At 39.1% G+C, this 15879-nt stretch overlaps 1 protein-coding gene across 1 annotated transcript in view; it reads left to right on the top strand.

Annotated features, from left to right (window-relative positions):
- The window catches only part of spaca1 (sperm acrosome associated 1), a 30403-nt gene that overhangs the window by 7068 nt on the left and 7456 nt on the right, over positions 1-15879 (top strand). Inside the window, exons 3-5 of the mRNA XM_008119689.3 lie at positions 9098-9199; positions 9731-9837; positions 11539-11674. Coding sequence (XP_008117896.1) covers positions 9098-9199; positions 9731-9837; positions 11539-11674 — 345 coding nt within the window. The remainder of the gene's footprint in view (positions 1-9097; positions 9200-9730; positions 9838-11538; positions 11675-15879) is intronic.

The following is a 15879-nucleotide window of genomic DNA, read 5'->3' as shown; positions in this document are numbered from 1 at the left end:
ACTACCCAGAAAAAAATCCTTCATTTACAGTATACAGGTTGAGCTCTCCTTATTCAAAAAGCTTAGAAGCAGAAGTGGCATCACTAAGCAGTGATGCCATCAGAGGGGATGACCCTAAAATGAGTGTCTATAAGAGTTTTGTGTGAAATGTGCGCAAAGCGTTTTTCCATCTATTGAGGCAAAAGTGAAAAGGTGCCTCCGTACAAAGCGAGCTGAATGTGTGCAGTATGGAAATTTCTTCATGAGGGGTTGCTACTCTGTTTCCTGTGCCCGTTGACATCCTTTGTGAAAACCTTTCAGTGCTTGAAGGAGAGACATGGTAGCAGCTGGGAGGGTTACTGGTACTTATTGTTGTGCTTGAATGATAGAAGAAGTGGGATTAATCGGTTGTTCATTCCCAGCTTTCTTGCCAAAGTCTTGCTAGAGGTCACCAAGGCTATGCTACAAGGACTTTCCATAGAGAAGCCTGTTGCAAGTGGAAGGCTGGGTGCCCTTTTGCCACAGAGGGAGTGGACCGGCTCTGGTATTTTAATTACAATATTGCAGTATGATCTGGTATGGGAGAAGGTCCATGGGGATGGCCCCATGAGTTACCACACTTGGTGACACCAGACCTAGCGATGCCACTGTTTTGTTTATTTTGCTCTCAGTTCTGAGTGGTTTCCAAATCCATACCAAGGAAAAGCATCCCCATAATAATATAATGCTATTACTGTACTTGACTGTGGGAATTATATTCTCAGGATAATGAACTTTCTTGGTTTTGTGCCACACATTTTACTTTTTAGCAAGACCTACAAGTTCATTTTTGGGTCTACCAGACCAGAGAACCCTTTCTTGCATGTTTGCTGTCTCCCCTATGTGCCTTTTCCCATACTCCAAATGGGCTTTGATATGGTCTATTTTTCAACAGTGGCTTTGGTTTCTTCACTTTTCCATATAGCCCAGCATTGTAGGACATTTGGGTGATAATTTCCCCATAGACAGTTCCTCTCATCTCACTGTGGAGCTCTGAAGCTCTTTCAGTGTTGCCATTGGCCTCTTGGCTGCTCCTTTGACCAGGACTCTTCTCATCTGATCACTGAGTTTTGGTGGAGAACCTTCTCAAGCTCGGGCTGAGTTATACAGTTTCTGTTTTCTAATGGTTATATGGTGCTTCGGGAGAAGTTCTTGGTTTGCGGATGTTTTATAACTCATTCCTGACTGGTGCTTTTGCACAGCATTATCCCCGACTTGTTTTGATACATTCAAGATAATGTTTAGATATGCTCAACAATAAGCTGAGGTATTTGAGAAAGAGAGGGCTTCAATTTGAGATGATGTGTCAAGGGAATTGCCCACAGGTGGACTCCACTATATTATTTGGTTTGCAACCAGGCTTACTTGAATGTATCACAGTATGAATACTTATGCAATCAATAAGTGCAAGTGTTTCTGTTTTGACTGTGCCACAATAAAAATACTTTGTTCCTTCACAGGTTTAGCTATCTTGGTTATATGAAGTGCCAACAATGTCAGCGAAATCCATTTCAATCCCAAGTGTAACACAACAAAAAATGGGGGGAAAAGTCAAAGGAGGGTCAGGCATTGTATACCAGTATTTTTTTTTCATTTTAAATAAGGTACATCGTAGACATGGTTATATTTGAAGACAGTTTATGCAGGTCTTTGAATTTGACACCATGTTCTCACATTTAGCATCCAGGCTTTTACAAATCAGGCTGTTTCTTTCCCATTGTGGTGTCATTTTATAATTCAAAGTAAAAGGGTGGATGGTCCAGCTATAAGGTAACTAACTGGTGAAATAGAGCAAAATCTACAAGCCACAAAAGAATGATAATTTTATTGGCCACCTACATTGCAACAAAACACACAATGCAAGCTTTCAAAGCTCAATTTGCTTCTTTTTCAGACAAAAGATGTGGGGGAAAATCATACACGAGAAAGAAAATTATATCAGATGTTGTCTCTGCCATAGTTCAGTTGATCTGCAGGGATCTCAGTGCAGGCAGAGGCCACTGCCCTTTATCTGAGAATGTGAGGATTGAGGAAAGGGACAGCAAAAATTAAATGCCATTAGCATCAGTAATGTAAATTATGTTGGACTAAAGGTTGTCTATCTTTTTGTTGTGTGTAGAAACACACACTAATAACATAGGTAAATCTCAACCAATTATAATCCCAAAAACTCTTTGTCATGGCTGGAGGCAGAAACTGCAAAGAGCTAATCCCAGTCCTTCCCTTTTGTTTAGGATTTTCCTGTTGTGACTAAATCCAGTATCTTCAGATCTATAATATCTGTCTGTCTCTGTAATGCCCAAAACACATCATGCAAGTTTTTTTACCACTATTTTTTCATATGGCAAATGATGTAAAAAAATAACCCCACTGCATTTCTTCAGCTGTGACAAACCCTTCTTTCTACAGGGATGCCTCTCCACGAGGCAGATTTTGGCAGACACAACTCATCCAGAGCCTTTTTTTTCCAAGTCTCTCTCTTCCAATTAAATACCAAAAGTTTTCCATGTCTTTTTGATTTAGGACTGACTGGTAGTTGATCTTTCTGTGTAGGTGGAAGAATCCCAAGGGCAGAAGTCACAAGTAGCACTTGGTGACCAGATTTGAGTGCAAGCCAGAGATAGCAGTTGGGGTAAAAGTCATTTGCAATGGTGGCCCAATTAGAAAGATGCTGTCACCACCCACCCACTCACCCCTCCGGGACTAGAAGAGTGTTTTGTCATATCCTTGTTACTCTCAAATCTGTTTTCTCCTCCTTGTTTTTAACCATAGTGTCCCTGCATTGGGTGCTTGTGTGTGTGTGTGTTTCAGTCCCCCAAACCTCCAAAACAAAGAGAAATTTCTTTGACCAAGGTGTCAGTTCATTGTCACATTCATCTCAGGTTTTTGCATCATTGAAATGAGGCATTCATAGCTGTGTAGCAAGATCCTTGTTTTGTGACAGTTCTAGTGTATGTTTCTGCTTCCCCCTGACACTTGAGGTAATGTTCCATGAGTTTTAAATGTCACCTAAGAAATATTACAAAATCCACCAGGATATATTCTAAGCATTGAGAGATGCAAAATACTCGCCTCAAGGTATTTTTGTCATATGCACAAGGATTAATTCAATATTCAAATAGACTTTGTTCTTGTTTATCTCTGAGTCGCAGAAGGGTATTTTAAACTCCCCATTCCTGTATTATTCAGTAAACAAAATATTTGTATAATAGATGGCAATCTATTCAGTATTTACTGGGACTAAGCACACTCTTCTTTCCTCCCTCGCATCCTATGCCATTTGAGTGAGCTGAACACAAAGTGTTTGGCAGAAGAAAAAGAGAAAAGCAAAGAAACACAGCCCATGTGTTGAATGTGTGTGTTACAATAACATGAAGTTCTTAAGTGAAATGTTGATGTCTGAGACTTGAAATTCTATACCTAATTTGAATTGCACATAGAAATCTCTGTTTTCTTTGAGTATAATCCTCTTCACACTTAGCAAGAGGGAAGTATCTTTGATCTCAGTGGGACTTGTATAGTAAATATGATATGTAAGGATGAGCTCCTAGATCTCAGGGCCTACTCCTCAGTCTTGGGACCCGGCCACTCTTCTCCGGACCTCAGGTGGGGCCTTTGAAGTCCCAAAGCAAGAGCACAGTCCTGGAAAGAGACTATATATATATATATATATATATATATATATATATATATATATATATATATATACACATACATACATACACACACACACACACACACACACACACACACACACATACACACACACACACACACACACACACTGCTATATGTTGTTGGTCCTCACTAACAAAGACATATTCAGAACAGCTTCTGCTCTCTGTTCAGTACATTTGCCTGGCACTGCCCTCCCCCAAATTTCTCATTATCTGTCAATGACAGAATGAAGTGTAGCCATCAGAAGTAAATCTCTGAAATCAGCACCTCCGGAGCTCATTAATGTGATTATAAAAGTCTGTTGCTTTGCAGCTTTTTAGTCTTACTATTAACTTTCCCTGTTCTGTTCTGACTTGCCCCAACCTTCCCTGAATGGTTGAAGACACAGTATAATTTAATTTCTTGGTCTGAGGCACATGTGATTATACCGTGTTGACAAAAAAAAACCAGCATGAAATTAATGGCTTTTTCCCTCAGTTCTGCTTAGGCAATTAATTTCTTTTTCTTCTAATTCTCTTTTTTCTTTCGTATTCTCACGCTATTTCTCCTTCTCCCTTACCCTGAACTCCTGGCTAAACATCTTCCTTTCTTTTGCTTTCTTTCCCCTTGTAACTCCTGCTTATACTCATCTACTCTTCTTATTCTGTACTGTTTCTCTTTCTCCTTTTCATGCCTTAATCCTGTAACTCTTGGCTAAAACACATTTTTCCTCTCTTTTTCTGGCTTCTCTCTTGTCTCAATAACTTTCCTATCCTCTTCTTCCCTTCTCTCTTTCTCCCCTCCATTTTCTGCAGTGTTCTTTCTATGCTTTCTCTGACCTCATGTTCTCTCTCTTACCCTCTTAGGCCCCCTCTACACTGCCATGTAATGTGGTTTGGTCAGTGTAGACTCCTATAATGCAGATTGAACTGGATTATATGAATATACACTGCCATATAATCCAGTTCAATCTGCATTATAATGACAGTGTAGATGGTGCTGTATTTGTTTTCTTCTTTCCACTCTTCCTCCCCCAGCCTTCTCTCTGGCAAAACCGTCTCTGAGTATGCCTTGGCTAAGAAAACTCTATGAAATCTGTGTGGTCACCATTAGTCAACAGGTTGACTTGAAGGCATTCACACACATTCTTCCTTACAAACCTGTGGATGCTCTGAGATCTGCTGGGGAGGTCCTTCTCTTGATTCCCCCACAGGTCCATCTGGTGCAGTGGTTCCCAGACTGTTTACAGGATTTCAGAGATTGAAGGCCAAAACACCTGGGGACCCACAGGTTGAGAACCACTTATCTGATGGGAACACGAGAGGCTCAGAGGCTTCCCCTAGGCTCTGAAATTTCCTTCCCAGAGAAAATACTGACATCTTCATTCTTCCTTTTTGTGGACACATAAATACTTCTTTATTTTGATAGGCATTTGATGATTGGTTGTTTAAGGCCCAAGTCACCTAAACAGTGAGCTGAATCTTGCTCATTCTTGTGCTGTTTGAGTAGTTTCAATTTTTTGTAGCATAATCTCTTTTTAATTTTGGCATTATGTATATTTTTAAACCATTTTAAAAAATTATTGTAAGCCACAAACTAGGGAAAAGATGGAATAGAAATAACAATAGCAACAACAATGACAACATTGTGCTAGGGTGACAAAAGTGCTAGCTCAGTTTGGTGACAGAGCATCAGAAGTCTGTTTGGATAATACTATAACTACCAAAAAAGAACTGGACACAGTAGAAGTGCTGAAGGCTATGCAGAAAGCAAAAAATGTGAAGTGCAGAATGAATAACTGACAAGAAGATGACATCATAAGTCAATATGTAGATTCATTTCTGAAACCCATTTCTAAAACCCGTCTGAAATGCGGTTGGTAGGATGAGGGAGAGGGCCTTTTCGGTGGTAGCCCCCCGGCTTTGGAACGCCCTCCCCAGGGAACATAGGCAAGCCCCCACATTGCAACACTTTCGGAAAGTGTTAAAATGTGGCTTTTCAAGCAGGCCTTTGATAATGTTTAAGGCATTAGCAAACTGATTGCTCGTTACTTTGGCACTTTAATGTTGACATTCTAATTGGTCATTTTATTTAATTTGAGTTGTGTTTTTGTTAATTTCTGTATGTTGTGGTTTTATGTAAATTGCTCTGTTATTGATGTTGATGTACTGTATTTTATGTGTTGTCTGGCACCATCGTGTGCTATTTTGTAAGCCGCCCCGAGTCCCTATTGGGAGATGGTGGTGGGGTATAAATAAAGCTTTATTATTAATTATTATCCCGATTTAATCACTCCTTTTCCCTCATCTGTTTCTACAGTTTTCTTTCTCTTTTTATTTCACCACTCACCCATGAAATCATGACTATGACATGGCAGACTCTTAAACAGTATTTTAGTTATAAAGTCTCATTCAGGTCAATAAGCATTGCTTCTGAAAATACGTGTATAGTTGGTATTCTATCTATCAGCATGTTGATTTATTGTGATGATGGTGGGAATCATTATCCATCCCCCCTCAAAGTATTTGGTGAATATTGGTAGCATGTTGAGAATGTGTAAACAAAATAGCTAGGAAATGGTTGAGATTTTTTTCTGTTCAAACCAGAATATGAAAAACTGAATTCCTAATCTGGGAAATATTTTCTTATTAATGTTAAGGCTTCTTGATCCTTATTTGAATGATATACTCTGAGCAACTATGGCCAGTGCTTAAGTTACCATACCCAATTACATCAGCAGAGCTTGCTATCTGGGGGTGTCCCAAGCTTTCCCATTTGGGCACTAGGATCTTAGGCTTGGGATGCTTTTTGAACTGGCAAACCAGAGTTACATAGAGCAGTATCTTTTATTCTTTTTCAAAGAATGATTGAGCGCCTAGGGTAATACCCCATTTCCCCAAAAATAAGACTTAGCCCCAAAATAAGACCTATCATGATTTGTCAGCATTTCTGAGGATGCTCGAAATATAAACCCTATTTCAAAAATAGGTCCTAGATATAAATTTGCTCATTTTAAAAGTCAGTTTGGAAAAATAAGACTGACCCTGAATACAAGTTCTAAAACATCTTTTGGAGCAAAATTAATATAAGACACTGTCTTATTTTGGGGGAAATAGGGTATATGACTACAATAGTAATACACCAGAATAAAAAAATGGTCTTAAAATGCTAAAGCTAACATTTAGTGAATAAGTGAATAACTGGTGGTGAGAGTTTCTTTTTGTGATTTTTCTCAAATGTTATGAGTGATGCAGGTGTCCTAAGAACCAGTGTTCATACATGGGGCACATCTACACTGACCATTTAAAACAGTTTGAAGGCAGCTTGGATGTTATATTATGCACACCATGAATGTGTACTGCAGTGCGCCTTAAGCCCTTTGAACCGACATAAGCAAAGTCAGGAAATACTTCAAAATAGAATCCTTAATGCGTCTCAGTGTTCTGGCAAAAGCAAGTCTGCAGAATTCGAATCACTGTACCAACACCCACGAGGCTCCACCAACCTGCACATGCAAATTCAGCAGTGTGTGTGTGTGTGGGGGGGGGGGGGGCTTGAAAAAAGGTGCATCCTCTATGACTGTCAAATTGCAGATGCTGCAGATCCAGGAACAGCCTTTCCGGTGCCATCTGGCCCCTGAATTGATTCCAGGGCTTCCCCGTGTAATCATCTGTAGAGTGAAGCCACCTCCTTCTATGCCAGTTTCACCCTGGATGTATTGGTCAGTGTAGATGTGCCCAAGGTCAGACAATAATGATTAATTGTATCCACTGTTAATGGCAGTGGATACAATTCATATAAGAACTTGTTAGTGTTCCTTCTAACCAGAAATTTGGGAAGTTAGCTGTTGGGGCTACAGCTCCCCAAATCCTCTAACTAGCATGGTCACTAACTGATTAGGAGATTCAAAACATTGTAAATTAAAAAGCAACTTGCTCAACCTCTGCTTTTAGGTTTTGTTTTTTTAAAAAAAGCACAGCAGACAGAAACACATAAAATTCACAGTGGAAGAAATATTTTAGATCAGGTACTCCTAACGGAGAATCATCATGAGTCAAAGCATGCCATCTCTCTCTAGTTCAGTGGGACTATTATTGTGTAAATAAATCTCATTGAATTAAATATATGTGCAGATGTATATGTGTGTGCTACGAGTAATTGGCACAAAATTGAGGATAAGCATGGTAAGTCATTTTCAGGCTGTATGTCATAGTGATAGGTTTATGTATAGAGTTCTGCTTCTCTCATGAAGGTTGCTTACAAGATGAGACTAATGTGACATGTGAAAGTTTTCATAAGCCATGCTACCATAGGGTTGCTGTGAATTTTTCGGGCTGTATGGCTATGTTCCAGAAGCATTCTCTCCTGACGTTTCGCCCACATTGTGGCAGGCATCCTCAGAGGTTGTGAGGTCTGTTGGAAACTAGTCAAGTGAGGTTTACATATCTGAAAACTCACAGCAACCCAGTGATTTTGGCCATGAAAGTCTTCAACAACATATTCTGCCATAAGTAGATGCTCCCATCCCGAAACTCTCCAGAGCGGTTAGGTGTTCAATAGCACTGCATTTATTCCATTGATATGAATAAGAGTTAAGGATGCTCAGCACCTGTTCGGCATGAGCTCATCAGAGCAAAAAATGCTCCAGGCACCAGATGGTGGAGGCTTTGAAAGGCCAGGTTCACGAAGGCTGCAAGCTAGCGTTGATATTTAAATTTTAATTAACTTGTTTGTTTTTAGCAGTGCATAAAATGAAAGTGCATATTGCATACTACTAGAGGAAGAGTGCCTCATACTAAAAACACAGTGCTTTTTAATCATTTTTTACACTTTGGGAACACCATCACTTAGGTAGTAGTCACAGGCAAAACGGGTAACAGCTACAAATTTTAGATGTAAGAAGGAAATTGCTTTGTTGAAAAGGTGAAAAGGTGAACTAAAGCAGTGCTTATTAAACTGTGGATCTCAACCCGAAATAGGGTCACCTTAAGTCAATGTTGGGTCCTGAAAAGTTTTCTGACCATCACCTACTGCTTGTTTTGGACATTTACACAAATATGTTGTGCAGTGTTTACAGTGGACTCTGCATGAAGATACTTCATAAAAAGGAAAATCAGCCTGATTAGCAAGCCTTGCAAATACTGATTCATTATCAGTAAATGTTTGATTTCTATACCAGTTTTATATACTGGTCCCCCTGGGGGAGAAGAGCGGTATATAATTAAACAAACAAACAAACAAACAAACAAACAAATAAATACCTGGGTTCGCATAGAAATTGTTGAAAAGGGGTCCTGACTAGAAAAGTTTAAGAAACTGTGAACTAAAGAAGCTTCATTCATAAAGAGAAAGGATGTTCAGAAGTGGCTGGACACAGACTATATGCAGATAAATAATTTTCCTTTTTCCATTTTGGTCAAAGGGATTGGCATCCGAGAAGTTTTATTAATAAATGGATGCCCTGGAGGTGAAACAAAGTGCATTGTCCGAATGGAAGAGTGTAGAGGACCAGCAGATTGTGGATGTAAGTAAGGATCTGAGAATAACAGAGTGCTTCATAATTAGATTCAATGGGTAAGCTGCTAACAATTGATGTCTTTTCCCAGAATGGCATGTACTGATGCTCGGATGAGCTAAAAATGGCATGCTCTTGTAAATATTTCCAAGCCGTTTTAAATATTAATCCAGCAGATTGCAATTTAGAATTGTTCCGGTTTAATACAGTTTCTACAGTCTTCGACTGTTACCAATATTTGTTGTAGTTCCTGTGTATGTGTTTTCAGACTTATGGTGGCTGTAAGGTGCGGTGCACCTATCCTAGGGTCTTCTAGGACTGATTGTGTGTGACGTGCTCAAGGTCACTCTATGGGTTTCCGTGGCCAAATAGGGGATTGAACCCTGAATCCAGAATAGTAGTGTAGTGTTCACACCTCTACACCACATTGGCCCTCATTACCAGAATACTGTACTTCCTGTTATTATAGATAACAATTCAATAGTAGTTGTTGCTTTTTTGGGACAGACACAAAATGATTGTTAAACCTTTCTTCTGCAGGGGGAAAACCAATTTCTGAAAGTCTTACTAGTGTGAAGATACCTTGTATCTTTGTACCTCCAGAAAACCGATTTCAGTATACTTGGAAAATGCTGATTCCAGAGCAGGTGAGTAATTTCATTCCATCTGTGCAGCTCATTTTTTTGAAAGTGACACCACTAATTCCTAGAATTTATTCATCTCCCCAAAGAGTTTATGGTCTAAATTAAAGAAGCAGTAGCCTAAAGGACAAAAATAGTGGGTATAGAAATAAAATAAAAATGTGTGAGAATCAAATAAGTCATTCTTTCTTCATAGTTCTTATTTACACAACACACACGCGCGCACACATTCACTTTCAGCCATCTTCTATATTTCTACATCCAGCTCTATTCTTTACCAATCTTCTTTCTCCCATGCCTTAAACAAACATGGAACATCTACACTGTAGAATTAATGCAGTTTGACACCACTTAATTGCCATGGCTCAATCCTTTAGAATCCATAGAGCTGTAGTTTTACAAGGTCTTTAGCCTTCTCTGCCACAGAGCGCTAGTGCCTTACCAAACGACAACTAAGAGGATTCCATAGAATTGAGTTATATCAATCAAATTGGTGTCAAATGGCATCACTTCTACAACCTAGACGCACCTTCAGTCTTAGGGACCTTCCTGGAAGATCTGGACCTTTGCAGATTTTTTAAAAACCTGTAATAAACCTAAATTAACAGGTTTACTCTGGGTTAAAATGCATTAACCTGGCATGTTCTTTGGATGCTCCAAGCTAATGCATTTCCTACCTTGCATTATATAGCAGGGTAGGTGGGTCCTCTGTTTGGCTACTCTCAGCACATTGTTGAAGATGAGAGAAGGAATGACAGACTGTAAAGTAAGTGTGGGCCATACCTTGAAGGAAACATGCTTCTCTTAGAGTGCTTCTTTTATTCACTATGCCCAATATTGTTTGGAATTAAAACATTATTCTGACTGAGTTTCAGCATAGAAAAGCTCATGAGAGATTATTGCTTTGGTTTTGTGGGAAGAGAATCCCCTGAAGGAGAAATTTTATATTCCAAAACATGATCGGTATAAAAAATAGCTTAGGTGCTTGGGTATTTCTAAGAACTCTTTGTGTGTGTGTTGGGGTGGAGTGGTTTCCTTCTTGACCATCAAATGTTCCCCATTATTTACAGGCTTTGTAGACTATAAAATAGTGACTGCTTTCCCATGAACTTGTTCATCAACTTACTTGTTACCCCATTTTCACTCTTGCTTATTTGCTTACAAATAATAATTATGTAAGTTCGCTGTATCTTGAACATTTTTTTCACAAAAAAAACAAACATTGTGAGCATTGGAATCATGAACAATTGTCAGAGGCTTTCTTTGGTGAATTCCTGTTCACTAATACAGGAATGCAGAATGAGAAGACTCTACTCTATGCACATTGGAGTCCGAGTTTTGCAGACCCTCTTGCTAGATGCTAATGCTCTAAACCCCTGAGTTTTAGCCTGAAATTGAGGAAATGTTATGGTGTACCGGAATGTGATTCTACTGCCTTCCGCTGGGAGGCACAATAGTGAAAATTGCCCCCCCGATCCATTTGCAGTTGATCATATCTTTACTAAAGGCCTGGATGTGAAAAACAAACTAGACAGCTGGTGACCTGAGAAGATACATGATTTAAAATATTGTAAGGAGCTCCTGACCAAAAGGGGTATGTCAGGGAAAGTGTATTTACTAAAGCCATCAAAGTTTTTAGCATAGTGCTTTTTTCATTATGAAATAATTCAACTGTGTTTTTGTTTTTTGTCACCTTTAAATTGATAGCAATCACTCATTCTTCCTAATGATTCTGCTATTCTGGAGGTGCACAGGGACACTCACCCAGTTGCACTAGAGTGTGATACCACCGAAGAAGGGGAATTGATTGCATCTGTAAAATACACAATATATACAACAGCTGGTAAGTTTGTAGGAGTTCATAAATATTTTTAAAGATATTTTGTTTGTAAAACCTACAATTATAAAAACAAATCTAGGGTCTCTATAAATTGTGAACTACAGATGGAGCAATGGATGAGAAAAACATGGACTTCTGTGCAAACCACATTAAAATAAATGGGAAGTCATCAGTACTGTCACTTGACAGGTCATGCCATAGGGGAAAACAGTCTTGAAAAATAATGACACTTTTATAGCAGTAGCATGCAACCTGTAACTGAAATATATATACTTAGTTACAAAATGTAATCTGTATCAATTAATTTATTGTTGCACTGCATTTAATCTGCGCCCCCTTCCTTCCTTCCTTTTTTTTTTTTTTTTTTACTATATTTCTCTCCTTACTAATTTCAGAAGATAGGAAGATCAGGCAGTTTAACAGAAGCAGCTGGTGACACCTTGTTCAATTCTCCCCAGGCTCTTTGTAATGATCTTGCAGTGCTTCAGATGAAGAATTTTGCTGATGTACTACTTGCAGCTGTCATCTTGAGTTTTGCCACTCAAAGCCAATATCAATTGTAGGGCTTCAAAGGAAGCCTGAAATCAACATGAAGAGAAAACATCTTTTCTCTTGTGACAATGCCCTTCCCTATTTTATTGCAGTTAAAACTTAGCCAAGTTTTGAGTTATGTATTGGCAGCTGTGGAAGACTTCTCTTGGAATTTAAATTGGTCTAGCATGGGGTGTATGTCTGACTACAGGAAAGACCTGAATATGCAGACTAGAGTAATGCTTGAGAACTTATTCATAAGCAGGATAGGAAAGAAGGCATGGTATCTATCACTTTGAATAAATATCTAGAAGAGGACATTTTTGCATTTTCCTTCTTTTAATCCATTTGCCATGAAACTACAAAACATTTACGGAGCACAACTTATTTTATTTCTGGTCACCTAGCCCGAATCTGAAATGTATAAACTGTAAAACAACCTTAAGAGAAGTGAACAAGACTGCTGTCTGTGGATGCCTCCATCAGGGTTTTGTAAATATGCTGCTTCATTCATATTTAGAAAGGTTTTACTGCAGGTTCAAAGTCTTTGCACAGCATGACTGGCTGATAGTGATGACTCTGAACACCCTGTCCCTGGTTTCGAAAGGAGGAAAACAATTTGCAGGATATTTTTTCCTGTAATGTTTCCTCTATGTCACAGTAACAACTACTGAATGAGTAGACACAGTTGGAAAATTACCAGAATTGGAGGCGATTGGTAAATATTTCTTCTTACATATATTTTTCCTTCCTGAGCCAGCAGATATTAATAGATATTTTCTACAATGCCAATTAATTTAAATGAAGATTGATGTGACTCTTGTTTTCTAAGTACTGGACACAAATACAAGGTTCACTTGTGCCCTGCTGAGAAAGCATTAGGCATGGAAGATCAGTAGTTGTTCACTGAATAAGTTGCCAGGTTCGTGTTGATGGAAATTAGGGGTGAGAAGCAATGGATTTCATGGGCCTTGTACTAGGAGTCTGAGTATGCTTATGTCCTTTTTTCTGAGTGAATCATGAATCACAGGAAAGAGCTTCAAAGTGCATTTAATTTCTTTGTTATCTCTTTATGGATCAAAAATCAATCACCAGTCCATAGGAAGTGTCAACTGGCTCCTTTGCACACTTTTCCTTGCACTTCCAAACTCTCTGCATTTCTGCTAATGTATCTCCTGGGGAAGCTGCATCATTGCAACCATTGTGTGACCTTTTTATGGCACTGCAGTAGTATTTCAGTTGGCATACTTTCCTCCTACAAACTTGGTTACCTGCCAAAGCAGCAAGCATTAAGGCTAGGTAGTTAAAAACTGGTAGCTGTGGTCTATTTTTAGCTGATATGCCTTTTCTCAGTGGTGGCTTAATGGTCAAAGTGGCCTATTCCTTAGGATCTATTTTGCCATTAAACATTTATTTACCATTAGTTTACTCATGTAGTCTGTAAGTAGATTCTCCTCTTGATAGAATGAAAGCAGCAATCATTCAAGAGATGATCAGCCTGCAGTACAGTTAAAACTATACATTTTAAAACTATACAGTTTTAAAAAATGAATTGTAAGAGGAATGGACTCACTCCATTCTCAGGTAGTGATTTTGATAAGACTTGGGACCTTCCCTATATAAATAATATATAACAGTTTTTTCTTTGAAATGGCAGCATAGCTATTTTTGTTATCAATTTGAGGCAACGGTGGGATGAGTAGTCACAATATCAAAGGCAGGGAACAATTTGCACAAGCAATTTCCCGCATTTCCCCGGTGAATGAAACTGGTATCTACCGAAAGTTAACAGTATGGAACATATTGCCTATTTTCCAAAGGGATAAACCATGTTATTCTGTGGCAGCAAAAAAAAAAAAAAAAAAAGGTGACACAAAGCTCTTTGTTTGTTTTGCTGAAATTTTCTCACTAATGTATCTTTTTTGAACTCTTATATTTAATCACTAGTGTTGTTTTCCTTTTTGATTTTCATTGCAATTCTAGACTAGAGGGTGTGTTGGAGGCAAGCTGATTTGAGGCTTCTGGGACCAAATTTGCTTCTTATTTGAATCCTGAAGAGCCAAAAACTGAAGCCTTGTGCAAATGATAATAATTTGAATTAAAGCACTCTGAGTGAAGAATCTGTTTTGAGTCCTGGAATCATACAGATAACAAAATCTTTCCACATACACTCCCCCACACCCCAAAACAACAACAACAGAGTAACCCTCCCCTTTTCTGATTACACATGCCATCCTCGTTCTTTTCATTTCTCTGTAATCTAGGGGAGGGGAAAGTCATTTTGTTGTTGCTATTGCTATTGGTTAGAAGTCAAAAATCCTTGCTGATTGGCTGGAAATCAGGCGGTGATCCACAAATAGATATCAAACTACCTGCTGCTTGATGTTTTTCTAATTAGTAATTCCTTCTACTTGATATAAATCAAGCCTTCTCTCTTTAGATCTTTTCAATGTATTATAGTCCCTGTAAAGAATAACTTAGAGAATGAGGTTTTTCTTAATAACTAAATTCAACATGTTTTTTCTTCCACACTATTAGACTACTTCAGACTTCAGCCTGTTTTAGTTCTGACCTGACTTCTGATAAAGCAAGTGGCATAAGGCAGTTTATTCATGTTTTCTGATACCTCTGCATGGGAGGGTAGTGTCGTAAGTGAAGGGGAGGCTTCTTCTCTTGCCGTGTGCTGAGAGAGCCAGACAAGATCGAGAGCGTGCTCCTTGTTCTGTCTCCCGTGTGAGCAAGTGTGTTGGCAACCACAGGGAAGAGGAGGTGGAGGCAGCACTTGGCCAATTTTCAAAAATGGTAGCAGCACCCACATGAACATGATACAGTTGGCTGTGCGGAGGCAATTTTGGTGCGTAGTTTTCATTAATTCAGCTCATTTCCTATGCAGGCAGAGGCTGTTGCATTGCAACACACTGCCCGGCAAACTGTGTGTGACACGTCAGCCACATTTGTCATTGCCTGAAAACAGTAAACAGAGAGCCAATGGTCTTGCAGAATACAGAATATTCAGCAGTGCTGCTGCCCCTGCGTTTGCCATGGAATTAAATCCTTGTCCTGGTGGGCAACAGTTTCAGGACATTTTCCCCGAACCAAAACAAGGCATAGAGCTTGTTCATCAGGCTGCAGGACTGTATGCCCACCTACTGCAGGAAAAAGAGACTTTCTGGAAAATTAAAGTAGTCCTGAACAGATATCTAAAGATCTTCTTTTCTGCAGAGGGTGAGCAGAGGGTGTTCAATTCCCCTGCTTTGTCCTCGTGCTTGAACAGAGAAATCTTTGCTGTGCAAAAATGGATTTTTCCTACAAGAAGAAATGCTCTTCCAGAGAGAAAAATAGGGAACCCAGCTGGTTCTAGACCTTCTTTGCAAAAGCTAGTCATTGACCCAACTCAGCTATTTAGAGAATGGAAGAAAGGAATACAATTGGCCACCTACATCCATGGATTCTGCATACACAGCTTGAAAATATTTTGCTTAAATCCAAAAAGCAAATTTTAATTTGGTCATTTTATATAAAGGACCACACTTTACTAAGCCATTGTATATAACAGCACTTAGGCATCTATGGATTTTGATATCTTGGGGGGGGGGGAGTTGGAACCAAACTCCAGCCCACCAAGAACCCATTGTACTGTGGAAAATTGTGTTCTACAACTACTGATACTGCTGCTG

This window comes from Anolis carolinensis, chromosome 1 (assembly GCF_035594765.1).
Source record: "Anolis carolinensis isolate JA03-04 chromosome 1, rAnoCar3.1.pri, whole genome shotgun sequence".
NCBI lineage: Eukaryota > Metazoa > Chordata > Lepidosauria > Squamata > Dactyloidae > Anolis > Anolis carolinensis.
This window is presented reverse-complemented; position numbering and strand designations above follow the sequence as displayed.